Raw genomic sequence first — 27732 nt, 5'->3', positions numbered from 1 at the left:
TCTCATTAACTGCATTTATTTTCCAATAAAAAGTCATAAGATGCATAATGTACATCTGAACAGATTCAGAGTGGCGCATACAGAAGGGTGAAATACAGTACGTTTCTACAGTATATCTGTTTATCTGCATGCACATCATTAACATAGGCTACATTTTAAAAACCAATTTTCAGTAGTTAATAAATGGAATTAGTAATAACATTTTAAACTGCATGGCTCTCCTGAAAAAGTTCTATTATGCTATAAAGAAGATCTTTAAAAGGTTAAGCACAGCTCTTAGAACCTGGAAACTGAAAGTCAGAACCTGAAGGTATTTTCCTTTTGCATGTAAACAAAAGAAGCAGGTCTTAATAGTTCGTGGAAAATTAATCTGGTTTAATGTTACCGTCATATAAGCTCTGTCTATGGACACAGTATTCACAAATAATCAAATGTACCAAATCAGGAAAATTATCAAACTGTGCAAGAGTGTAAAAGAAATATTCATGAAATATTCACTCTTCCATAACACAACACTAACATACAGTATAATGTAAAAGTCTTGCACGAAATGTTCATAGCTACACTGCAATGTGTTTATACAGCTCACTAGGCCAGAAGCAACATGCATTTGAAATATCTTTTAAGTTTCAGGTCCGGCGGAATTAAGAAAGTTTCAAAGTCTCCCTGGTGTGTGAAGAATGCTGAAAAATAATGAAGATCCAAACCGGAAGTGTTTAGTGTTGGATGTGTGTGGATGACTGCAGGGCAGGTGAGGGTGGGTTGGCACAGCAATGACAGAACTAGCTGTGTTTTTTTTTTTTGTCTTTTTCTTACTTTTTTTTTTTTTTTTTTTTTTTTTACACTTGAAACTTGAAAGACGCCATTTGTGTTCACACCTGCCAGAACTGAAAGCACTCCAGACATTCAGAGGCCATGGCAAACCGCATATTAACATTCTGTTCGAATCTGAAAGCAGACACACAGATCTAGTGTGTCTCAAAACAAGGCTAGCATAGAGGACTTGTACAGACATGTCTAGCTGGGTAAACCCCCAGCTTCATATATCAAGTAGGAATAAATAGCCGACGACAATTTAGTTTAAAATCGCATCATTGTCACACACTTCTTAATTCAGACACAGGCAAAATACTTCTATTTTCTTATTAGCTCCTAACAGCCCAATCCTAGGTACAGATGGTCTGTGTATAAAGAGAGAACATAATAAAACAGTTTTCATAAATTTAATATTAGAAGATAAAATGGTTCATTTAAGGCAGCATTGAAATTAAGTTCTTTCAGGGTGAAATCAACAATACATTAAGTTTCACACCGAGCTCATGATCACAAGTGCAAGGATTTCGCCTTACTGACCTGACTGTAGTATATGGTGGTTGAATACCTAGGAAATAATCATCAGGTGCATTTGGGGTAAATATTGGGAAAAAACTTAATAAAGCATAATTTTTTATTATCATTAATAAGCGTGGCACTTTAGTTTAATAACGATATTCAGAATTTGTCATGCTTAACCATCAACCAATCTTGACACATAAATAATACAATAATCAGAGGAAATAAAATGCCTTCGCTGAAAATATATCAAATAAATGGCACTTTGGCATGGCTACGCATAGAGTACAGCCAACTATCTGGTAGGGGTCATAAACTATTTCAGGTTGGTTCAAACCCCAAATGCCCTGGTAACATGATATTAAAAGGAAACACTGGCACCTCCTAAAGCTTTATGAGAAACAAAATCAATTGTGATTGTTTGAGCCCCAAGTTTCCATGCAACGACTGTAATGGCTAACAGAACAATGACAATGTCACATGGACGGGTTTTTATTAAATTTGTTCAGGCTCTGCATCCATGCAGGTCTCCCATGGATTCTTAGGCATGTAGGGCATGGAGAGGACAAGCAGGGCAATCCCACAGACGAAAAGGAAAACGCACGCTGTGCAGGCGCATGCAAAGGACCAGGAGTAGTAGTACTCAATCCAGATGGTATCCTCGCTCTCAATCATCCTCTTTACTGACTGTCTCATCACCTCCACAGAAATGATGGCACATACGCCTGTGGGACAAAGAAGGGATTAGAAAATGATGAAACGCAATGTAATGGAGAATCTCAGTATCATTAGCAAAAATGCACACGGGGTCCTTATTTCAGTATATATACCCTACCGTTCAAAAGTTTGGGGTCACTTTCTAACTCCTTCCTGATTTTTATTTCTTTCTACATTGTGAAGGAATGCTGAAGGCGTCCAAAAAAATGCATTAATCTCCTTTGAACAGTTGATATTGTGATGTGTCTGCTACTTCTGCTCTGTAAAGACTTCATAACGCCTCTAATCTGAGGTGCTGCTAATTGGGTATTTTTTCAGGCTGATAACTCTAAATGAACTTCTCGTCTGCGGCAGAGGTAGGTTTTGGTCTCGCCCTCCTGGGATGGCCTTCACGAGAGCCAGTTTTATTATGGCTCTCATGAAGGTGATTGACGGATTTTGCAAATGCGCTTGACAATACTGTTCTTGCAAGAACTATTACAGAAAAATCCCCAGTATTGTTGTAGAATATAGAAAATAAATCACTAAACAAAGAAATTTGCAAGTGACCCCAAACTTTTGAACAATAGTATATATATATATATATATATATATATATATATATATATATATATATATATATATACATACACACACTAATAGGGCTTTAATACTAAACTATATATATATATACATACACACACTAATAGGGCTTTAATACTAAACTATATATATATATATATATATATATATATATATATATATATATATATACTAATACTTTTTACTAACACATTTAATACTTTTTCACGTATACAGTATATACATTTCTGGCTGTAGAATGTAGAATTAGCTATAATAAGTTATCTAGAACCTTCTTGTCTTACCAGCAAATGCATAAAACATTCCAGCAGGTTTGTGGAGGTAGTCCTTGCCTTTCCTTAAAGAGCCCAGAATGCACAGAGATCCCAGAATAATGAAGGCAAGGCTGAAAACAGCAATGGCTGCTGCTGAGATGTTGTACTCTGGAAAAGAGAGTAAGTGACAACAAAAATATATGAAATGCATTGCATCGAGTATTGCATTGTGTCATGTTGTTGTCGTGTTGTCGCTCTTGTTTGCACATTTGCACATGTACTTTATCTTGTCTTTTGTATAGTACATAAATAGTTTTGTTAAATTATCATGTTAATTTGTTTTGTAGTGAGATTATTAGTTGTGTTTGTTAGCTAGTTAGTTTTTTTTATTTATGTTGTTCATTTATGTTGTATGTATGTAGCACCTTGGTCCAGAAGGAACTGCATATGATTAAAATGACAGTAAAAGCTTACTTGACTTGACTTGTTTGATTTAATTTATAAGTACAGATTATTGTTTTGCCCCCTTTTTTTTTTTTTTTTTTTTAATCATCTAATCCATCTATTGATCTAGGAACTTTTGTAGTCCAACTAGGAACCGTAGAGGCCAGTGGTGACTATTGTATTTATTCCCATTTCTATGACCTCCGGTCAACACTCACACTTCTCGGTATTAAACGCTGAGCTGTAGTCGACAAAGAGCATTTTTGTCAGCAATAACGCCTCAAGAGGGCGCTTCTGTGCCCAGAAACTTCTCCTTGTTTTTTTTTTTTTTAGTTTTGTGTTTTCGAACTCTAATTCCCAGAATGCGCCTCAATTCCCTTCTGTGTATATGCCTCACGACATGCCAACGCAAGCACCCGTGACAATTTTACCATAATTTCCCCTTCTAGTTCTCAGAGGGAATGATTGAGGGAAGCAGAATGGGGTTTCTTCGGGACAGGAACAATAATGGACTCTTTGAATCATGTGGGGATTACCCACCGAGATAAGGAAAGAGAACTCGAGAACTCGTCCTAAGATGCCGTCTGGTACTGCTGTCTGGTCCTACTCTCCTAAAGGCTTTCCTCACGTCACAACGGAGATGACGAACACGTTTCTGATGCTGGCAGTGTATTTCCATGCAGCTGTTTAGCTTTAGCATTGCTAGCATCTTTAGCCGTAGTCTCGAAGCGTTTTCAGCGTGTTCAGCTCGTCTGCCAGATTTGGGGTCCGCGTAATCATAAAAATGTATTGTACAGTCCATCTGGAAAAGTATTTTTATCGATTCACTTTTTCCACATTCATATCGCTCCACTTTTTAAAATGCGGAAATGTTTATCTGTGGATCTGTCCAGCTGCACTGTACACCATATGTTTTAAAGTTTTACGTATTTCCTGTTTACGACACAGGAAGGAGTATCGAGTAAGAAACAAACAACGAAAGAGTCTAACTAAGAAAAAACTAAGGAAAAAGTAAGAATACTTTACAGTTTTCCCCTTTTTGTTTCTCAATTGTGTACCATGTCTGGGGGACCACCACCACAAAACCAAGACCACAGTAAGTGCTTTCATTGACACGTGTGGGGGGGATTATTTAGCCTTTAGCTCAGGACTAGCTTTTGCATGTTCACTGTAAAGAATTTTGCTCTTCTGATGGATCGTACAGGAATAAACATCGACGTTACAGGAGGAGGAATGCATATGGGACAAATTCTGGTGGATAATGATTTCCAAGGAGAACTTAGATGCCTTTACAATTACACTGGTAAGAAAAAGGATTAATCGCCTTGATTTGGTAAACATCGGAGAGCACTGGAAAATAAAAACATGCTGCAGCGTACTGTATGTAGCTTCTCTTGAATTTTTTTAATTTTAGGACCTCCTCCCAGAGAAGAACCAGCTCCTGTTGTTCCCGGACAACCAAATGGTACTTGCCTGAGCCTGAATTATTTCTTTACATTTACTGTATATGAAAGTGCACTTTTACTATTTCATTATTTTTAAACTTGTAAAATTCTCTCTTTCAAACTGGAGTTGGGACGATCAACATTAGAAATGAGGGAAGTTTCTCAAATCAATCCATTCTAAAAGGGAATAGATTTGGAGGCAATGTGCATTTGGAGCAGAATATTAGAAGTGAGTTATTTCTGTTTAAATATTCATCTGTACATTTAAATGGCATTATAAACTTGTGTGACACATTCTCCTTTTACAGTTCAAGAGCAAATCAACAACGAGGGCAGGGACGAAGGTGAGATTTCAAGGATATTTTGCTGTTAAAATGAATACTGAGCAATGTCTACTTAATGATTGAGCTAATTATATTGTCTTTTTATTACAGACATGGATCGAAATTAAGATGAAACAATCAAAAATTGTTGATGATAATTTTTTTACATTCTTACATACCTCATCAGTAATTCAATAAAGCTGAACATGATTCACTTTACTGGTTGATTTGTACTTCATCTTTTTCATCATGATGACATGTAGGAAGATGCATAAATGATTCTTAGTGTAAATTGATCCAGCATTTCATGACAGCATTCATGTTTATTTTTATTAGAACTATTTCAAAACTATTATACAGTATAAGTCATGAATTTAAGAATAAAAGAAGTAGAAAATATCTACCCTAAATTAAGGTCAATAACACAACACCCTCATAACTATGCAGAATTATTATAAATCTATTTAATGGCAGGGTAATAAATGATATGCACTGATCTCTCGTTGGGTTTATTGAGGTGGTTTAACCGTACTAGCTGACTCGTGCGTTTGTATTTTATACCACAATGCAGTTTAGGGCTCAATTCTGATTGGTTAGAAGGTTATTGGTCAGGGAAATTAAATGTTGTAACTATGTAAACAAAACTAAAAGGCGGTCTGACAATATATTAAAGTGTATGATGACATTTTTGTATAATTACCAGTAAAAATGTTTTTTTTTTTTCATTGAGGATTTAAGTTTAATTGTAAGTGTTATGAAACTGTACTGCAGGCACGGTGTATGCATAGATATTACGGCTGTAGATTAACAACATGGGACATAAACAAGATCTGTGCCAGGAACAGGAAAACAACAGTAAACTAAACTGAACAGAACGGATGCGAGAATAAAGACAAGACTAAACATAGGCATTTAAATAATACAATATACAAAATTACAGCACAGTTACAGCACAATTACAGCACATAAGCTTCCTACTATATTAGCATCACTTAAAAACATTAACCACTATCAGCAGGAGTTCTTACAATAATGTTGCAGGATGCAGAAAACATCTATCTATCCATCATTTTTTTAAAGCTGCATACAATCACTATTCCAATCAATTCCATTAATTTCTCAATACCACTTTTTTCTGTATAAGATTTCAGGGATCCTGAATCCTCTATCCCAGAGAACTCATGGCGCCAGGCATGGGCCTTATGATTCATACATTTCATAAACAGTTACATAATTTTCCTTTGATTGTGTAAAGCTGCTTTGTGACAAGGACCATTGTTAAAATTGAATTGAATTGAACTTATCATACATTATGTTAACAATTTAAACATAAAACTACCTCTAACTTACTACTAATGCAGTATCATGGCTATAGGGTGTTATAAATGCATTATAACATGTTCATAGTCTATTACAAATAGGAACTTGAATACATTATTAGACAAATCGAAATTGTTCTTTTATTTCAGATTTAGCCGAATCATTTAAACAAAAAGTGAAAAGCAGATGACGAGAAAAAGTTAACTTTATGCAAGATGAACGCTGGAAGCATAAAAATCTGTGAGATGCTGATAGATCTGTGAAATCAGAATTCAGACTGAGCATGAGCGAAACATACTGTACGGTAGCTTGCTGTACAGTTTGCCCCAAACCATTGGAGCAGATTCTCAGTTTCTGAGCCTTTCTGAGCCGAAACAATCGCTTTTTGCTAATTATTACAGCCGCATCTGTCACTTACAGCTACTTAGACAAATCATTTCGCTAGAGAAGGAGTCTTGCTTCTGCTAATGAAGCTCAAATGGAGCTCACACACAGTTTATCGATATATAACATGATGTCGTCATATTGTTCATTTTGCAGTTTTAAGGGATGAAGGTTCTCTGTGCAGTTGTAGTACAGTCTTTGGGGTGTAGTCACTGCTATATTACATGCTGTAAGGACAGCGCGGAGAGAATAGTAAAATAATTAAGAAGAGAGAATGGTATGCTAACTATCAGGCTCAGACTCATCACCCAGAAACCCACCGGCGCCGTTCATTAAGGCAAAATAATTGTTCATCAAACCCCCTGCCTCGATGCCCTTACGATACAAATTACATCCTGCACTGTACAGTACGAGCCTTTCACACTGACAATATTTAGCCATCCGTGAATCCATACATTTAAGGGAGTTTAAAATATTAACAAATTTGATTTGACGAGCTCCGGGTCTATCCGTTTAGGGTGGGTGTGTGGTTGTGATTTGGGGTTTAAGAGGAAAGGAAAAGAATATTTCCTACCCAGAGAGACATCCATCGTCTCAGTAGCAGTTTCATACAGGGGCGGGTTGCGAACTCAACGCCCGATTGAATCTGCACAGTTCACTCAAGGGACTAACAGTTTAAACTGGGGCTCGAACCAGTGTCCTTCTGATCAGTAAGCCCCCATGAACAAATGAACTGTTTTGAACATTTAAATTAAACTATTTTTATAGTCATAACATTATGTCATGAAGCATATTACTGTAGATACCTGTTAGATGTTTATTTTGATGCTCATCATGTTCTTATTTATAAATGTTTAATTGTGTTATAGAATATTTAACATTTTTCTATACCTTTACATTACTTCTCTTGCTTTTAGCAATATATTATTATATAGCAAAAAAAACCTGGGTCTGGGCTGAAATGCTCATTTCCTTTCTTCATTCTATGTCCCTATATTTTTGGACTTTTAGATTGTGTTTAAGGACGGTGGTTTAGCTATTTAAAAAATAGATATGATTCATTTTTCAAAAATCTTAATATAAATCCATACTATAGATCGTTTAAACAATCTGAACACTGGAGCCCAGAAAACTCCTGTCTAAATATTTGGAGCTCCCCCACTTCAATACTGATTGAACATAAGTTGGATATAAGTCTCCTATATGCTGTATATGAACCTTTGTTGTACAGTATGCCTCAGCTGAAATAATGCAGAACCTAAAATACAATAGACCTAATGCAAATGAGAGCAATCACATGTAGACTTGCTTGGGAGCAGGAAAGCTTGGTCTGGAATTTTCACTAGTGAGAAGATGGAAAACTACATATTCTCCAGTCAGAGTCAGAAGCCTACAGTACTGTACATACACCTAGGCGAAAATATTTAAAGTCAACTTTTCACAATTACTGACATTTAATCTTAGTAAGTCTTTCCTGTCTTAGGTCAGTTACATTCTTCACAGTTGGAATGGCGTTCTTCAGCTTGGAAACCTCCTTCTTTTTCATTCAGACAAATGATGGTCATTCTGGCCAAAAGTTCAGTTATTATTTAATCAAGCCAGATGACATTTCTCCAAAAAGTAAATCTTTGTCCAAATGTGCAGCTGCAAACCATAGTCTGGATTTTTTTTTTTTTAAATGTGACTTTGGAGTATTGGCTTCTTCTTTACTGAGCAGGCTTTCAGGTTATGTCAATATTGGTCTTGTTTTATTTTGACCATAGGCACTTCTGTACCGGTTTCCCGCCGTGTCTTCACAAGGTCCTTTGCTGTTTTTTTCTGGGATTGATTTGTGCTTTTTGTACCAAAGTACATTCCTCTCTAGGAGACAGAATGCGAGTCCTTCCTGAGCGGTATGATGGCGGCTTTTCATTTTGCCATGATGTCAAACAAAGAGGCACTGACTTTAAAGGAAGGCATTTGATTACACCCACAGTTACTTCTTCTAATTAACTCAAGTGATGTCAATTAGCCAATCAAAAGCTTCTAAAGTCATGATGTTATGAATTTTTAACATCATTGTCAACTGAGTATATGTACTGTACGTTTCTGACCCACTGGAATTGTGATATAATGAATTAGATGAAATAATTAATAAACAACTATTTAAAAAATGACTTGTGTCGTGCATAAAGTAGCTGAAATCTTTAGAAGTTGAAAAATTGTATGTACATTTCTGACTTAGACTGTACTTAAACAACAGTAGCTATTGAAGGTTACCTTATTATCTAGTGCTGATGCATGAGGGCACAATTACACTGTAAAGAATTGTGTAGAGATGGAAACCCCTTCCTAAACTGTATAAAGTATAAACCTTCCAGTATAATGGGTATTTAAAAGCATAGTCTCCTCTCTTTTAAGCAGATAATCTTACCTCTCTGTGTTTTAACCTCAAATATCTCCGAGTTTTCTCCAGGAGTGAAGTGTCGGAAGTAGGAGCAGTTGACCTCTGTGAGGAAAAAAACAAATTATACACAGTTAGTTAATACTCTAATACTTGAGAATTCTTAGGATGTTAAATCGAAGGATAAATTTACGTAGTAATAAATGCGTAGAGACAATCCAACTGTGCATAAATACCAGAATCCGCATCTACTATTACTCATGGCCCAGAAGCATGACTGCCAAAGACTTTAAACATACACTCCAAATGCTCTAGCCCATATATATTCACACACTCATCCACCTGGCATTTTGGGTAGGTGGCTTAGCCCAATCTGCATGTCTTTGGACTGTGAGAGGAAACTGGAGTACCTGGAGGAAACCCACCAAGCACTGGGAGAACATGCAAACTCCACGCACACAGACCCAAGGCAGAAATTAAACCTAGCCCCCGGATAAGGAAGGCGACCTTGCACTCTATAGGCAATAACGCACCCTATATAAACAAACACATTCATTTCAAAGCATTGTACAGTATAGGCACATCTTTTGATATAATGAGTTGCATTATTTATTGTTTATTTGATTTTGAGTTTCATTTGTCCACTGGTTGCACAATCTAGTCTTGCCTTGTGCTTGGTTTTGCTTGTTTGGTCATCGCTTGAGCAAGGCTTGTGTATCCCTATTCCACCTCGTCTCACAATTAGTATTTGGTTGCCTGTTATCAATAAATGCTTCTATCTGCACCTGCACCCATGCCTTTATGCTGCCACAAATATCTTTGTCAGTAAGGGTACCTAATTATCGTAATTTTGGCATAATTGCCTTTCGGTAAAATTGGGGAACCTTCACGGTAAAATAATCAACAAACCATGATGGTGAGACCTGTAATAGAAAATGAATCAAAATGTTTCCTGATTTTTTTTTTAGTTCTATTGTACTACAGTCATTTTGATGATTATTAAAACATCATGCTTATCTGTTTATACCTCCTTTTACCATTCACAAAACAGTCATAAAAGCAAGTTTTACAAATCCAAAAAGATATATTGTAAACTTACACAAGCGTCAGAAAGTTACATCTTTACTCCTCTTGCAATAGAGACTCCTTCTAAAAATATCGAATAACATTCTTCTAATAATGTCTATAATAATGTGTCTATAATAAAACACAAGCATTTATATGCTGTTTTTAAAGAACATTACACACCTACTAAGCAGTCAAACTTGAGGACTAACCACGCTGTAATATAAATGATATGTACTAATAATGTAGAATAACTTGCAGGATGATTCTGTCCTTTTTATTTGGATGGACACGACCAGCACATGTGACTATGGCTTGTATTTCATAACTCTATTTTGGGAATCCCCACACTCCTCCCAGCTGTAAAATCATGAAACTTTATGCAATCATGAACTTCAAGTAGGGAAATATGATCCAGTATAAGACACCGAGCCTTTATATGTTGTACCACAACAACATATAAGGAAGCCGGACCCTTTAACCTAGCATTATGCACTTGTCAGTGCATATCGAATCCCTATCAATGAAGAAGGAACACAAGGCTGCTGAAAAGTGTTAAACTCAAACGATCAACGCTAAACCTTTTACTTTTGAGAATATTATTACAACAGACGAGAGTGGCATGTTACGCCAGACAGATAAGAATCTATAATCGTGTGGCTCATCGCTTTGGATGGTAGAATTATTTCCACGTCTAACCATTAATGTTAGTAAAGCAGGTCTATTACACTATTATTTAAAAAATATTCTATTTGAATTAATTGTAAGCTCAAGGAATTTTTTATAAGCTAGTAATTAAGCTTCTTTCTAATCAATAAATGTTCCATATTTTAATCCACAAAGTGTGTGTTAGTGCTCCAGCTGAAACAATCCTTAGATCATGCATCCCTCTATTCTACTTTTTCTAAGTGAGCCATTTCAGTATCTTTGTAAATGAGCTATGAGAAGCCGCGTCCAGCCAAAGAACAGCAGAGCTGAGCCACCTGGGGAAGGGAATGTTCTTATATGAGGTCACAATAGGGATAAATTCTAGTTGGCTTGTTTAAACCTCAGCAGTAGAAAAAAAGGAGATAAAAAAACAGACAAAAAGTGATTTTTGTTCTTTCAGTTACATTTTTAAACAAGCACACTGAAGACCCATCCAAATTTTTTAAATTAAGTGATTTACTATACATTTATGTTCCCTTTAATACAAAAGCAAGACATTTCAAGGATAAAAGGTAAGAATTCCTAACAATTTTATATGGGTTTATAGTAGACTTATAATAAGGCATTCTATTACAGAATTTCACACAAACACTAATATTGATCTTAACTGAAATGTTGAAATTACTCTATAGTGAGCCAACCTGATGCAAAAGAGAATTTGTTGGCTTTCACACAAATAAGGTTTGACAAAGAATATGAACAAACTCCACCATACCTAAAAATCATTTAAACTTCTTACAAATTTGCAGTTGCATGCTTTCTACATAGTTGGGTGAACCAAATATACTTTGTTGTGTGAAGAATCCCAGTCACAGAGCTCTGCAAAGTGGCATATGCTGGGTGTGGCAGCAGCTGCTAAAGCTATTTTGGAACAAACAGTGTAAATCCTCTGCTGTGATGTGTACATTTCATTTTAATTACCGTCCGTGTTGTCAAACACACACATTGCATCCTTCTCCTGTTGTACAGGAATTTATTCCTATAAGAAGTTTGTCCTTCCCACATGGCATGTCCACATGTCTCTTTATATGCCACATGGCATCCTCAAAAGTAAATTACATTATATTTGTTGTTAGAAAGTGTGGTTGTTGTTTACTTGTTTACAAGTCCTGCAATATTAAAAAAAGAAGAAAAATCCAGCCTAAAATAGAATAATCGATAATGAAGATTGTTTTTCTCCAAACACAGCAGTGCTACCATCTGGGGAACAGCCCTACAGGCAACAAACCAACAACCTCCAACAAGGTCAAGCTAAGTGCAGATATGAATGAGCTGTACAGTATGACAGTACTGTAAGTCTTGTTTTGCTTCCAACAGGAACACTTACCTAATATAATTGACATCGTCCTGTTTAATGTGCCCGGCATGACGTACAGTACAGTACATCATTTTAGATTAGGTGATCACATATTTATTGGAGGTTATTTATTGACCATAGACTAATTCTGGTCATTAGATACATATGTGTATGGTAGCATCCCTGCCTATATGGTTTAATTAGCAATTGACTGAATAAACCATAGTCCCATTGCTGTGTTCAGGTTTTCTGTAGTATTCTTATCATTTCTTTGCCCACCTTCACTGCAGCCAGCAATTTTTGCAAAATGTTATGCATGCAGCAACATAGAGAATAAATTATACCAATACTGAGTTGACACTGTCTTATTTTGCATCCATATCCTTACAAACTGAGCCTTGGGGCAGCTCTGGAGCGTTGATATACTAACAGTGTAGATACATTAATCTAACACTGATATCAGATTGTCATCATATTGCATCAGCTGTAAGCCTACATTAATCCAACAGTGATACTGGAATGGCTGAATACAGAACATATATTGTATAATATGGTATAATGTAAGCCTACATTGACACCACATTCATCCTTACCTGGCTTAATACTGAGTTACTGGCTCAATACCGTTTGCACAATTTAAATAATGCTCTTAGCTCTCTCTCAGCATCCCTCTACAAATACAGTAGGTAAATGAAGTAATGATTAGAGCAATAAACCACTCGGTACCCCAGGTGGAGTAATAAACCAGGTCAATCTCTTACTTGTCTAAGAGCTGTCTCATCACCAGCAAGCCCCATGAGAAAAACTTGTATTATCAAGCTAAAGACAATAAACCATTTAGATTCATCTGGATCTTTGGTGACAATTTGTTGGAAGTACAACATATTTTAAGTTCTTGGCAGATCCTGACCCTAACAAGAGAGAGAGAGAGAGAGAGAGAGAGAGATCCACATGACCCTTGTGCCAGGCCCTCTCCTGTTCAATCCCCTTCTGCTCTGCCCCAGGGCTCGCAGCAAGGCTTGTCCTGCTTTCCTGGCTCTGCCCTACGCCATTGCTTTAATCCTTGACATTAAAAAGGAATCTAGGAAGACATTTCACTGGTTGAAAATGACAAATTCTTATGACCCATCTGTAAGAAAGAGCTCCTAGTGTATCTGTATCTGGAGGCCAGATATTTATCTATGTTGTCCGAGGTCTCTCTCTATATACACACTAGACAAGATGTTTTCTGAACTTGTACATTGGTTCACTGACCCCCTGGCATGTTGGTCATCTGATATTCTGGACAAGACCTTTCAGGCCATTTCATGGATTCCCTGACATGCAGCTTTGTGAAAACTACAGACGGCTTTACAGATCCTTTAGATCCATGGTTTTACTTCGGATTCCTTTCCTGACACAACCCTCCCAATTTATCCAGGCTTGAGACCGGCACTGCATTTAGTGGCTGAGGTTTGGGCTTTGGGTTGGGAGCTGAGGAGGCCAGGGGTAGCTCAGTGGTTAAGGCATTGGACTACGGTTCAGAAGATCCCAGGTTCAAACGCCACAACCACCAAGTTCCTACTGTCGGGCCCTTGAGCAAGGCCCTTAACCCTCAACTGCTTAGATGTGTAATGAGATTTTTTAAAAAAAGGATCTGGATAAGAGCGTCTGCCAGATGCCTAAATGTAAACTCAACCAAGGCCTTCCACATGGGAGGCCAGAAACCTAGCACTGAGCCAATGCTTGGGAAAAAAATGCTTTTTAAATTTTTTTTTTAAATAAAAGCATATAGTTTGTTGGTTATCAATATACAGTATTACTATCAATTAGGAGGTATTAGTATACCTCTGTGGCCATTCAACCACTACTACCTGTCCTCACAATCAGTTTTGTTAGGTTGCAAGTTGACTAACTTGTCCAGGCTAAACTAAAGAAAAATATATAACATAACATAACATGACATAATATAATAAAATATAATATAATATAATATAATTAGTGTTATTTTTTTAAATGAATCAACTTATTATTTTGGTTTCTATAAACTGGTATAAACTCTATGCTGGGAGGGATTGTTGTAAATGGTCAGCTTTTCTTAGATACAAGCAGGGGGCCACCACGGGAATAAAGTTGGGAACTGCTGCTCTAGTTGCCACCTGTTTCTGGTGGTTTTCGGAGCCTTCGTGCACATATGCTCCCTCAATCTAAGATGAATTCCTTGGTCAGCTGCCCTGTGTCACGGAACAGCTGTATGGCGAATATAGAGGTCAGCATTCACCAATGTTTGTTTTTGGTCATCCCTGATTGTACTTGCTTATTCTGTGTTACTTCCTGACTATTCTCTAGATTTATACCCAGATGGTTCATTGTCTTATTATCAAGTATGATCATGCATTTCATTAAGTCTGAAGCTTATTACTGTAGTTGAATTCCTCTGTTGAATTGTCCTGTTTTTGACTCATGTTCGTTCTGAAAATAGTTATGGACTATCATACATTATCACTGTCTGCCGTAATTTAACCCCTGCAATAAACACTGAGAATGATCCTTGGTCCTATGTACCCTCACTGCATTCCTGTGTTATTCCTTGCTTTTATACGTTACAGCTGGTATGTTCAGGTGTGGATGTCAGTCAGTGTGTGACTGAAAGCTGGTGCTCTGAAACCCTTCTTGCGTCTCTTGCTAGACAGCTGACTATTTACACAACCTAAATTTGGGCTTTGGGAATTTATTGCTCTTTCACTTTGGCTTTATGCAACCATTCGTTCTTAACACAAGTTAGACACAGAACATATTCTGTCACACATGACTGAGGAAATCATTTATATGAAACACTTTTGACGTGTGCAAGTCAATCTGTCAATAGCTTTCTTTTGTGTATTGTTTACCATTAACTAGTAATAAAAATATTTATTTATAAGGTTTTATCATCATTAGTTATAAATGACTTTGATATACATGAATTCGTTTTAGACTGACACCAAGATTTAATAATTAACAGATATTGTGCTAAACTCATCTAAAAAAACACGAAATTGGACCTTTCAAGTTACTAAGTTTCTAACCAATTAAAAACAATAAAGAATTCATAAAGGTCCATAACACACAAGGAAGAGAGACTTGCGAACAATTTTGCAATTTTAGTTTTTTTTTATTTTGTAATTTAAAAGTAAGTCAAAAGTTTGGACACACCTTTTAATTTAATGTTTTTTGTTTTGTGATTTTTTTTTTTTTGCGAAAACATCAATGAGATTAGGTAATTAAGTAACAACAACAGCAACAGTCAGTTGTTATTATAAGGCCAGCTGTTCTGGAATAGTTCTTCTAAGAACATTATGGTCGGGTGCATTTGCGAAACCCATCAAGCACCATGATGAAGAACAGCACCTCTCATGAAAACCTTCCCAGGAAAGCAAAACCAAAACGTACCTCTGCTGCAGAGGAGAAGTTCATTTAGAGTCACCAGCCTCAGAAATCACCAATTAACAAACAGCACTTCAGATTAGAGCCATTATAAAGGATTTACAGAGCTTAAGTGTTCAAAAAAGATTACTGCATATCTTATTCTGGATGCCTTCAGCATTGTTTCACAAAGTAGGAAGAAATATAAATCAGGGAAGATCGTGGGATTGGAAGGTGTGTACAAACTTTTGACTGGTAGTGTATATGATAAAGGTGCATCTGTACAGGTATATGTCAACTTACAGTACATTTCATTTTAAGTCTGAATTCCCATAATTATTTCTCCTTTGCTAGCATGTACACTGTTAAGATGATACGCTAAGATCTGTCAATACATTGTATCTCTCGGTCCACAACCCAGTGGTTCTTTGTAGTCGTCAGTGCTTCCAAACAAGCAAGGCTTTGGTCTGATTAACCAGCTTACAAACTGTAGTTTCCATGTCTGGAACAAAATAAGCTGCTTTGCTTAGTGCTAATCCAGGCTAATATAGAGTGTTTACAATTTATTTATTTTTTAAATTCCTAGAGCCGGACGATGACCAGTTCTATAAATAATTTCCACTCCAGTTTGAATAATATAATCAATCATTGTCATAAAGACTTAATTACATTGCCATAATATTAACTCTCTATTTTTATTGACCCAAAGTCCAACCCTGGCCCAAAAGTATAACATTAGCTCTTAAGTCTAGCAAATAGTAGCCCTTGGAAATATGCCACTGAATGGAATGATACCCGAGTGTGTGTGTGTGTGTGTGTGTGTGTGTGTGCGTGTGGAATGTTCACAACACTATGCAAACATAGTGTATTGGTTTATTTTGGTTTCTGAGGCACACATACTCATATAATAAAATTAGCTTCACTAAGGATAATATACGCCATAGCATACGTTTTAAATTTTCATTAAGTTTATATTGAAATTACTGAGGTGGTCTACAGATCTCATTAACTTTCCCTCCTTATCTTTCTGGTCACAGAGATAAATGTGTGATTAAGGTATGCTGTGTGCCAACCCTGGCCAATTTAATTACTCTCACTCACTTATCGTCTATACCGCTTTATCCTGTATTTAGGGTCGCTGGGACCTGGAGCCTATCCCAGGAGACTTAGGACACGAGGCATGGTACACCCCGGTGCCAATCCATCGCAAGGCACACACACACATACATACACTCACACACTACGGGCAATTTGGGACCGCCGATTAGCCTAATCTAGATGTCTTTGGACTGTAGGAGGAAACCGGAGTACCCAGAGGACACCAACCAAGCACGGGGAGAACATGCAAATCAGGAGTGAACCCTTGACCCTGGAGATAAAAGACAACAGTTCTAACCACTAAGCCACCATGCCATCCCAATTTATTACACTAATACATACAGTAAGGTCCATATGTATTTCGTTTTTTTTTTTTTTTTTGCCTCACTTTTGTGTGACTATAGTGTACAGTTTTGGCATTTCATACACAGTACCTACCTATGGATCAGAATGTAATGACTATGATTTAAAGGGAAAACTCTAGACTAGAGGCAAATCCATTTCAGGGCATCATCCATACTCTCTCACACACTTATTCACTTCATGCACTCATTCACACCTAAAGGTAATGTAGTGTATCAATTCTGGATCCTGTACATCAATATATTTAAGAAGAAACCACAAGCAAAATACATAGACATGGGGAAAAAAGATTCACACATACAATAATCTGAGCTCATCGACCCTGGAGGTGTGAAATGCAAGCATCAGCTACTATTCCTTCTCTGCCTTCAGTGTTCTATCCAAAGCAGTACCAAAGAAACACACACACTCAGGCCAAATATCTGAATCCTGTAATGTATGGGTGTGTGCTTTGGGATGGGGGGGGCTTACTAAATGTGCATGCATGATGGACTACATATATCTATTTGTCTTGATTGGTTGGCATTACTGAATATATAAATGGCACGTTTTATAGAGGCTGTGGTGTTGATATGGTACTTCTGCGTATCCAATTATAATGACAGGTGCTATAATGTGAGACTCTTATCACTCATCGGAATAAAAATATCTTGGAGCATAAGAGGTTAAAATTACTCCTTCATGATTCAAATTAAGACATTTAAAAAAAAAATTAAAAGATTTTTATGGATTCCATGAAAGGTCTTCCCAGTTTCACAAGGGTGTCAGAAATTGGGACAGTTAGGTGATTCAGATAAGGTTCACATGATTTCAGACTACCATGAGCTGATAGAGTTACACTCATGACTGTGGCTTGCCATGGCACAAGGGACAGTGCTAGAGTCATATGCGAATATGGTGCTAAAGCCCTGTAAGCCCATCCCTGAGGCCACCCATGCTCAAGCAATTATCCCTAATGATCCACCCACTGTGAGACCCCTAGAGTATTTTAAGTTGAATTACTGAGATGGCCGAGTGGTTAACTTTCCAAACAAAATTCAATATTCTATTTGTCCAATTAGTAACCTATATACTGTATATATAGTACTGGGACACCCCTTACTTCTTCATATTTTGCTTCCAAAGAGTCAGAATTTACTGTATTTTTAATTTAGTCCTGAGGAGTAATTCTCCAGGCCTCATAAAGGACTTTTTTTTTTGTCTTTCATTTTCATCCCAGTCGCTGTACCTGAGCAGTTTCAAAGGAATGTTTTGTTTGTTAAAACCATACAGTGACCTACCGTACTGTATGCCTCATTCACGCATAAAAAAACATCTAATGCTATGCACTAAAGGTATGAACCAGTGAGAAACAGGTGCAGATGATGACAGATGATCAGACAGGTGATTAGTATACTGGTGATGCTGAATGCTGAGTGGTTGGAACAGATGAGAGGGGAAATGAGGCTGCTGCCGAGTTACATACAGTAAAATTCTATCTTTAGGCACTTTGCAGTCTGTCGCAGTAAAACACACACACACACACACACACACACACACACACACACACACACACACACAATACTAGTAATACAATATTATATATTTCAGCATTAAAGCAGTGTTTGTTAATTGTGCAAGTTAAATGCTTTTGCTGTATCATGCAAGTTTTTTGTTGTTGTTGTTGCTGGAATAGAATAAGTTGACTTTTTAAATGTTTTTCAGAACAAAAAAAGAAAGTCCAACTAAAAGTTCAAGCTTGCCACAGTTCTCACTAAAGGCACCTGACAAATACAATGCCAGTCAGAAGAAATTGGCAGAAGTTTACCGAAGGGACATGATAAAAATTTTAATTTTATTGCGACATCTTGCAAAACCCAGCGTGACTTTTAGTATATGAACTTAAATTTATTCTGGAGGTTGGAATATAAGAATTTGCACTGGTTTTAAGGGGTTAATGTTACCTCAGTTTGTTAAAGCTTTAAGTTACTGATGAGAGGGTTGGTTTAAGATTACAAATCATAAATATGATTTCGACTGATTTTTGACTGAAATATCGTGCTAAACTGGGCTCAAAAAACACAACGAATTCAACAAAGCCAACCCTTTCTTTCTCTAGGTTTCTAACCAAGGAACAATTTTTGTAACCAACCATAAAACCACATACAGTACTGTACTCTTATGCGAGTTTTTTTTTCTTAAGGCCCTTTCATTGTTACCCACCAACCTATCAGTGCTCTTTCTTTTATTGTTCATTAGCGTGGGAACCCATTGTCCACAGGAAAAGAGTTTGTAGAAATAGTTAAAAGGTTAAAGATAAAAATAAGCTAAAGATTTTGTCTTAAAACAACTCCAGCTGGTTTAAATTCACTTCTACCACTTTAGCGCTGTTGTTTTAGCAGTGACAATATTAACTAATCATATTCAAATTATTTACTTTAGCTTTTCTAATTAATATCTGTGGGTGTAGTAGTTTGTTTATATATATATATATATATATATATAAATTTATTTCGATTACAAAAAAGAGCTCAATATAATACACACATTTGAAATACCTGTTTAATCATCATTAGTACTAAACTCCTAACAAACGACTCTTTTCTGATCCATACAGTCATTTGTAGACACCGATTATTTTTTTTCCTCCTCGCCTTTTTTCAGGTCTGTAACTTACCTGTCCCCTCTTTTATATCCTGTCCATTTCCATTGTCATCTATTTCATTGTTTTGTCTCGCTTTCTCTTTGCTCTCTGTGCGGCTGTCTCACTCGCCTGTCTGCATCCTGGTCTAGACAAGAATATAAACAGGCAAGGGAAATTCTGCATCGTTGAACTTCCATGCTAGACGCGAGGACGCTTGATGTTTTGTCTGTTAAAGGAAATTTCTGATCTGTCTGTGAACCTGAATATTTTAGACACAACAATATAACAAGGCAAATTGTTCCCACAGTAAACATTGACGATTTTTTTATCTAAGTTAAATTCTGCCTGTTTTTTTTTTTTCTTTCCTGAGGATGTTTTTTTTTTCACACCACATCCAAGAAATCCAGGATTATCCCAACAGTTCTTCACCCTTTATTGCTTGTAGCTACTAACAGGCTCTGACTGGAAACTCGATAATGCCTGTATCTCAACTCAGCACCTGTTTTAAAACCTCACACTGTTACAGCTATAATCTCATAAATAAATGGAGCGATCTTATTTGATTATGTCACAGTAAAGCCTGCATTTACTGTAATTTACAAAGCTGGATAACAACAAAGCTCTTGTTATAAATAAGGGTAAGAGCGTATACTGCCTGTTAGGCGACTTTTAGCTCCGCGTTCAGAGGGGGAAATATAATAGATATGTATTTCTGTGAATGGAGAGCAGCTAAGTTAAGAAAAAAGGTCACTTAGCATTGCTTTTGCATTAGTACGGCTTACTCCTTGGAAACTCTAACCACGTGCTAATTATCGATTTACAACAACTTAGCATGAGTGGAATGTGGGATGTTGTAAGTCTAAATTTTCTGGCGGTACTATGTATAGTTTACGATTGTCAGCTGAACATTTATGTCGCGTGCTAATGTGAGTGCATTGGATTTAACCTTCCTAAACAAGCCTATTTGTCACCTCTAATGCAGCCGACTGAAAGGTTATGCCACCACATCGCACAGATGTCTGCAGCTTGGTTACGGATTAGATATCTCTGTCCTTAATAATAATAAATCACTGAATCAGCAACCCGCAAACCTGTACTGTAGTTTCAAACATGCTAGCAATCATTACTATACAATTCTAGCTTTATGACTGCTGTGATGAACTTTCTTTTCATTGTAAAACCAACACCAGACTCCATACAAGTACAAGACACACTGCTGATGGTCCACGTGCATTTCACTAAATCATTTATTACGTAAAACTCCAACTCTAAATCTGTGCACAAAGTTTCCCCACATATTAATTGTCTTTTTATCTGGTGTTGCACTTTGTCTCGATTATTGTGACGAAAAAAGCCTCGTTACAAAACGGAATTTGTTATTGAGAAACAGTTCAAATAAAAGGAATTAATACTTTGATTCATAAAATACTTACTACAAATCAGTCTGGTCAATCAACTCAGACATTTATACTGTACTTTTCTATACACGAGGCTGAGTCAAAAATTATCCGCACTCAGGTTATATTCAAACTTCTGTTGACCGCACTCAAGTCTCATCAAGCGTTTAGATATCTGCTAACAAACATCCATTAGGGAGCTAAAATCCAAACTTTGGATTAAAAACAGAGGACTGATATTATGACGATGCCCGTTCACACACGCTGTTGACACTCTGCAAAAACTATGTCTTGAGGTGCTAAAGCATCCTTCCTATAGTCCTGATCTTGCTCTAACCTGTTTGGTTTCCTGAAAGCAGCCTTATGAGGATGAAGATTTACTTTTACTAAAGGAATAAAGACAGTGGTTCATTCGTGGCTTGCAGCTCAACGTCGAACATTTTTAATGAGGGAATATGAAAGTGTGTTGACAGATGGATAAAGTGTATTGAAAAGCAAGAAGATTATGTAAAAAACTTTGTACTAGTAAAATTATTAAAGGTTAATTAAAACAAATTGTACAGCCAGAATATGAATCATTTTTGACTCATCATACATTATGCTATATCTTTGTACAATAAACATAAGGTATTAACTTCCTCTGCTGGTCTGACGGTATCAGGTATAATCACGTAAGTTAATCACACTCACAATGCTTTAAAAAACATGTGACCTCAGATTTCTTCAGGACTAAGGTACAGATATGCCAATCTGTAGATAATATGTAATGGATATGTAAAAATACAATTTCTAGCTTTATAATTAATTATGGTTGAAATATTATGTGGCTTAAATTTTAAATATAAGTATAGATCTGTAGGGTATCTAGGCATATTCAAGTCAAACTGGAACTTATGATTGTACAAAATAACAGAACAGATTTCTAAGAGTAAAAACTCCCGTTATTAGCTAAATAGTCACAGAAACAACCGCTTGAAGTCCTCATGTTAATGTCAATTAGTTTTGTACCTTGATTCATGAGAATGCTCATCAAAAGTCCTGGATTGACTTAAACAAGGTGTAGACTAGGGCAACCCACCCATATAACATGCAACAGACATAAAACAACATACAACTTACCTCCTGGCAGACTGAGCGGTCCACATCCTTGCCCCACGGTCTCAGGATCCTCGATGTAAATGTTCTTCTTGCAAATCCTCCACAAACCAAAATGTGCCGCCTCACAGGTACTATTTACACTGATCACCTTGTGGCTTAACACAGCCCAGTGATCTGACACCACGGCCGTGAACATGCACACTATGCCTATTAGGATCACCACATATGCGATCTTCAACTTTGTATTCTTTTCCATGTTGTCTCAGAGGTTTCTTCTTCTTCTGTGTTTCTGGTGAAATACACGCAACTGAGCGAGGCTAAATTGGCCTAGTGTATGGTCTATCACCGAGCAGGTCGTCGTGTTCAGCTTGATCCTGGTGGAGGTCTTGGATAGGCTCGTTTAAGCACTGTGTGTGCGAGTACTGAGAAGCCAAATGGCAGTGGCATAGTTTTACGCGGGCAGCGGGTCTGTAACGTAGCCTGCAGCTGTTGATGTACATCAGGAAAGTTGATGACCCTACAGGCTGTCTCATATGGGAGTGGGAGCTGCTATAAATGTTTGGTGAATCAAGGAGTCAGCCAGTTGGCTTCTCAGATTTCATAAGTCTGGGCTGGGGTGTAGCAACCTATGGCAATATAATATAACATGAATAAACACATAAACAAAAGTGGAAAATCTGACTATACTGGTTGATGATACTTAGGTTTATTACCACCTTTGCATCTAGAGCAAGTGTTCTATAACAAAGAGGCTTACATAAATATAATATCCAGATTTTTTTAACACTCAATTCACTCCCTGTACAGTCTGGGAATTCCCAGCATTAACATATCTGAATCATCTTATCAGTTAATCAACAGGGTTAAGAGAGGAGTAATCTTTCTTTTATATCAGCTCTATAGTTAGGTCATCATTTAAAAAAATCACAATAGAAATACCCTTTGATATAACAGAGGTCAAGAAAGGCAAAAAAAATCTCCTAAACCACCAATAAATGTGGCGGCATAGTGGCTTAGTGGTTAGCATTTTCGCCTCTCATCTCCAGGGTCCAGGTTCTCCGGTTTCTTCCCACAGTCCAAAGACATGCAGGTTGGACTAACTGGTGTTCCCAAATTGCCCGCAGCATGCATCTGTGTGCCCTGTGATGGATTGGCACCCCGTTCAGGGTGTTGTCTATTTCCTGATAATCACAGATTTTCTTTAAGCTCCTTGTTTTTCCCCAGTTGGTGTATTGTATCTCCTGGACTCGCTGTTCACTTGGTCATGCTTGTTGGTTACTACTTAGAAGTTCCATGCTGCTAATGCTTCTTGCATTCATAGGTGTTAGTTCCAAGCTCTTGACATTAATCCTAGTTGTTGTGGTCTGCTTTGGGTGTTATTCTGGATTCTGTGTAGTGAAGTGTAATATGTCTGCTCTTATGTCCATTTCCAGCCCTTATATCTGACATTTGCAAATTGTGCCTAGGCATTTATCCTCATTACAAATACAATGATCTATGAATAACCATAAATATGCAGGAACTGAGTATTTTTAACAACATGCCATGACTGGTTGCCTAAATTTGCAGTAATGGCAAACTTGTTGCAAGTATGGCACTAGACTTATTAAAACCACCATGCTGGTGTTCAAATAAAACTAACTTGAGTCGGAATCCCACTGTGTTCTGGGCAGAAATGTTTATGCGCAGGAAAAAAAAAATCATAAATGTTTAATTTCTAATGTTTAAACTTATTTTTTTATAGTTGGATTTTACCAACCTCTTGTATTTCAGGAAAGAATGGAGAAAGGGTTGTTATTCCAGACTCTGATAAGGTCTGATGACAAAGAATTGCCCTAACTGCTTCATAATACAAATATGCTGACTATGGAAAGACTACTGACTATACATTAGTCTTTATCTGATGTTCTGTTGTTACAGCAATGATAGCTGCTGAGCCTCTAGGAAGAACAAGGTAAGCTCCATTGCTGTATGTTTGCAGGAGTTTGAGCTTGTGTGCTATGTACATGTAAGCTTCCTGGAAAGGGCTTCTGAGAAAGCCACTCCATCACAGCAACGTCAAACCATGATTTAATGGACCATTTCTTCAGAGGAACATTATTGTCATTGTGGAACATGTTTGGGCCTTTATTTCAGTTGAAGATAGGGTACAATGGTAAAGTATACACATTATAACATTGTTACACCGCTTGGGGAAGACTCCCAGAGCACGATGGTCTGGTGTCCATGAACTTGGGCCTGGGAACTTATAGTTAATGTACCTTGTGATTCTACCACCAATGGAGAGCTGCCAGGTTACCTGGGCTCCCCTGCTTGACCAGAAATAATGTAAAATAGCAGGAAACTTTTATAGCTTACCTACCTGGGGTTCTATTCATGATGAATGATGAACAAATGAATGGAACCCCCTTGATGAAGTTCATTACTTCATGAATAGAGGGCTGAACTTGCAGCTTCTCTGCAGTTCATACTAGTTCATACTAGGTTCAACAGACCACCCTGGTGGTTTTCCACCTAGTTGTAGGAACATATCTACACACATGGCCTTGTGTTACTTTACATAACAACACAATCGGTTCAAGTGACACAATCTGGACATAGACATAATTTCTGCATTTTTGACTTTTGACACCTTTAAAATGGATTTGAACGTTATATGAGGTTATAAAGGTATGATTGATTGAAGAGTAGATTTTAACAAAAACATTAAATTAACCATGATCTCTTTATTATCACAGGCTTAAAAGTAATTGGATAAACACTATAAATATAAAGATCCCCTTCAACAGAACTACTTAAGGTCTGAAAATGCAGTGAATCTCCCAATATAAAACCAAATCTGTGTTTAGGTTTCTCTCCGCCCCCTAAAAGTCTCCATATTTCAGTTCAGGCCACTTTGTTGCTGCCATGTCTTCAAGTCTTGTCTCTAAACAAAGTGCACCATGCTGTCTAGCATTGCTAGTGATTCATGTAACGTTCTGGCACATCATTCTACAAATTCAGTCGATGTATTTTTTTTCCTGCTACATCACACACAGCGTCACTGCTGTCAACATTGTTCTTAAAAAGTAAAGAGAGAGATTTCTATTTAGACAGACCGTCTAGACATACGCAGTAACAGTATTGATTATTTTAAAAGGCTGGTACAAAAACGCTATTAGTGGTATACTGTGTAATATTATAAAGTGCTTTAAAGGAATGTGCTCAATATTCAGACCTAACAGTTGTCCAGTTCATAAGAGTATTAACAATTCACTTGCACTTTTCAAGGCTACTTGCCATGGAAAGCAATAGCGTCATGAGTATTTCTAATGGCTTAGCAGTGGTACTGCTCACAGAAATTGGACTCAGTTTTTTCCGGTGGCTAGCAGAGAAATAGTTCAACCAAATAGGAATCTTATTAAATATATATATATATATATATATATATTTTAGTCTTGTACTGAATTTATTTATTAATATTTACACTATATTGGCAAAAGTATTCACTCGCCTGCCTTCAAATGCATATGAACGTGAGGAACATCCAATTCTTAATTCATAGGGTTTAATATGATCTTGGCACCGCCCCCTTTTAGATTAGATTAGATTAGATTAAACTTTATTGTCACTGCACATGTAGGTAGGTACAAGGCAACAAATTACAGTTAGCATTTAACCAGAAGTGCATTTTCACAGTGCAGAATAATTAGCATATATAAATAGTATATAGAGGGTATATAGAGAGGTAGATTAGTTACAATGGGTGTAAATGAGCAAATGGTTACAGGTGGTACAGTAAAGAAGGTATTGTATACCATGCTAAAGACGTTTGCATATGTAAACATTATACAGTGAGGAAGGTAATATAATAAGTGCAAATGAGCAAATGAATTATAAGTGGGTGCAATAGGAAGGTATTATATACAGAAGAAGAGTGCAATGATTTTGATGTATGCAGTGTGAAGATATTGTATACTTATAATAAATAGGTTGCATATGTATACTGTTTGCATATGTAACTGTAAACAGAAAGGGTTATATACACTGAGTGTAATAAAGAAGGATATATGGCAAAATAAGAATCATGAACATATAAATTCATATACAAAGAAGGGTTATGTATAATGAATGCAATGGTTGTAGATGAGGAAACATATTGTATACCATGATTATGATGTTACAATAGAGAGGGTTATATACATTTGTGCAACTTGGGAGTGGAATGAGGTAGGTCATTTTTATACAATATGTGCAGCAGTTATGAATGGTGCAGACCTGAGTGTTTAGTTTATGTCTATTAGTGAGCAGTTAGGTAGTGCAAGGTAAAGTAATGTATCCAGTCAATGTGTACGTGCTCGGGTGGAGGCATACGTCAGCAAGGAAATAAGAAAAAGCTGTTCCTGAACCTGCTTGTCTTTGTCCAGACGCTTCTGTAGCGCCTCCCAGAAGGCAGTAAGAGCCTATGAGCCGGGTGAGAGGAGTGCTTTGTGATATTGTGTGTTCTGCTGAGACGCCGTTTCCTGTAAATGTCTTCAATCCTTGATAGTGAAGCTCCTTTTTTGACCATTCTTTCAAAAAAGCATTTGTAAGGTCAGACACTAATGTAGGATAAGAAGGCCTGGCTCGCAGTCACCGCTCTAATTCATCCCAAAGGTGTTCTATCTGGTTGAGGTCAGTACTCTGTGCAGGCCAGTCAAGTTCTCCCAAACCAAACTCGCTCATCCATGTCTTTATGGACCTTGCTTTTCTGCACTGGTGTGCAGTCATGTTGGTACAGGAAGAGGCCGTCCCCAATCTGTTCCCACAAAGTTGCGAGCTCCAACTCCTGAAAACCAATCCGACACCAATTCCAACATGATTGTGGACTATGGATTAAGAATTGGATGTTACTTAAGTTCATATGCATGTGAAGGCAGGTGAGTGAATCCTTGAATATTGTATATCATACACTGTCTGGCCCACCAAAAAAAACACTATTTCAGATTGGTCAAATTATTGGGCTGTATCAAGCAAAGAAAACAACTAAGATAATGAAATTACTGGAACTAGCTTAAGAACCCTTCGATACAATATCAAAACCTGGAAGGACAATGCTGAAGCGTCGACTTTGGCGGAAGAAATGTGGTTGGAAGAGGGAAATTAGTGCTGATCACTTAACCACTAGATAAACTTTCATGGATAAAAACATAGGTATGTTCAATACTGCAAGGAACACAATGTGATAAGAACTCAGAGGATTGGGACGAAACAGCTGGGTGACCATGAGAAAATCACTTGTTAGTAAGAACAATCATAAAATATCCTTTAATTTGTGACGAAGCATAAAGATTAGACTTTGGAGCAATGGATAAGGTTATGTGGTGGGATGAGTTCAGATTGACCCTATGCCAGAGTAATGGGTGTGTCTGGGTAAGAAGGGAAGCATTACACAGTGTCCACTGTACAAGCCTCTGGAGGCAGTGTTATCATCTGCGGTTGTTTCATTTGGTCAGGTCTAGGCTCAGCAACATTATGGGGCAATAAAATGAAGTCA

At 37.1% G+C, this 27732-nt stretch overlaps 1 protein-coding gene across 1 annotated transcript; it reads right to left on the bottom strand.

Moving 5' to 3' along the window:
- Positions 1 to 22678, bottom strand: cacng1a (calcium channel, voltage-dependent, gamma subunit 1a). Its single transcript, XM_053499115.1, has 4 exons — positions 22239 to 22678; positions 9215 to 9289; positions 2916 to 3053; positions 1 to 2057 (listed from the first exon to the last, which is right to left on the bottom strand). Exons 1-4 carry the CDS (start codon positions 22471 to 22473, stop codon positions 1828 to 1830), a joined length of 678 nt encoding a protein of 225 aa, XP_053355090.1. The 5' UTR covers positions 22474 to 22678; the 3' UTR covers positions 1 to 1827.
- Positions 22679 to 27732: the final 5054 nt, after the last annotated feature.

Source organism: Clarias gariepinus, chromosome 6 (assembly GCF_024256425.1).
Source record: "Clarias gariepinus isolate MV-2021 ecotype Netherlands chromosome 6, CGAR_prim_01v2, whole genome shotgun sequence".
In the NCBI taxonomy this organism is placed as follows: Eukaryota; Metazoa; Chordata; class Actinopteri; order Siluriformes; family Clariidae; genus Clarias; species Clarias gariepinus.
Note: the sequence above shows the minus strand (reverse complement) of the source record. Positions and strands in the feature narration are given on the sequence as shown.

Bases quoted from the DNA above. Each gene is read 5' to 3' on its own strand.
- cacng1a (XM_053499115.1), bottom strand. From the start codon at position 22,473: ATGGAAAAGAATACAAAGTTGAAGATCGCATATGTGGTGATCCTAATA. The intron at 9,290-22,238 runs GTAAGTTGTATG...TTTTCCTCACAG, and splicing joins ACCGCTCAGTCTGCCAGGAG to AGGTCAACTGCTCCTACTTC. The intron at 2,058-2,915 runs GTAAGACAAGAA...TTTGTCCCACAG, and splicing joins AATGTTTTATGCATTTGCTG to GCGTATGTGCCATCATTTCT.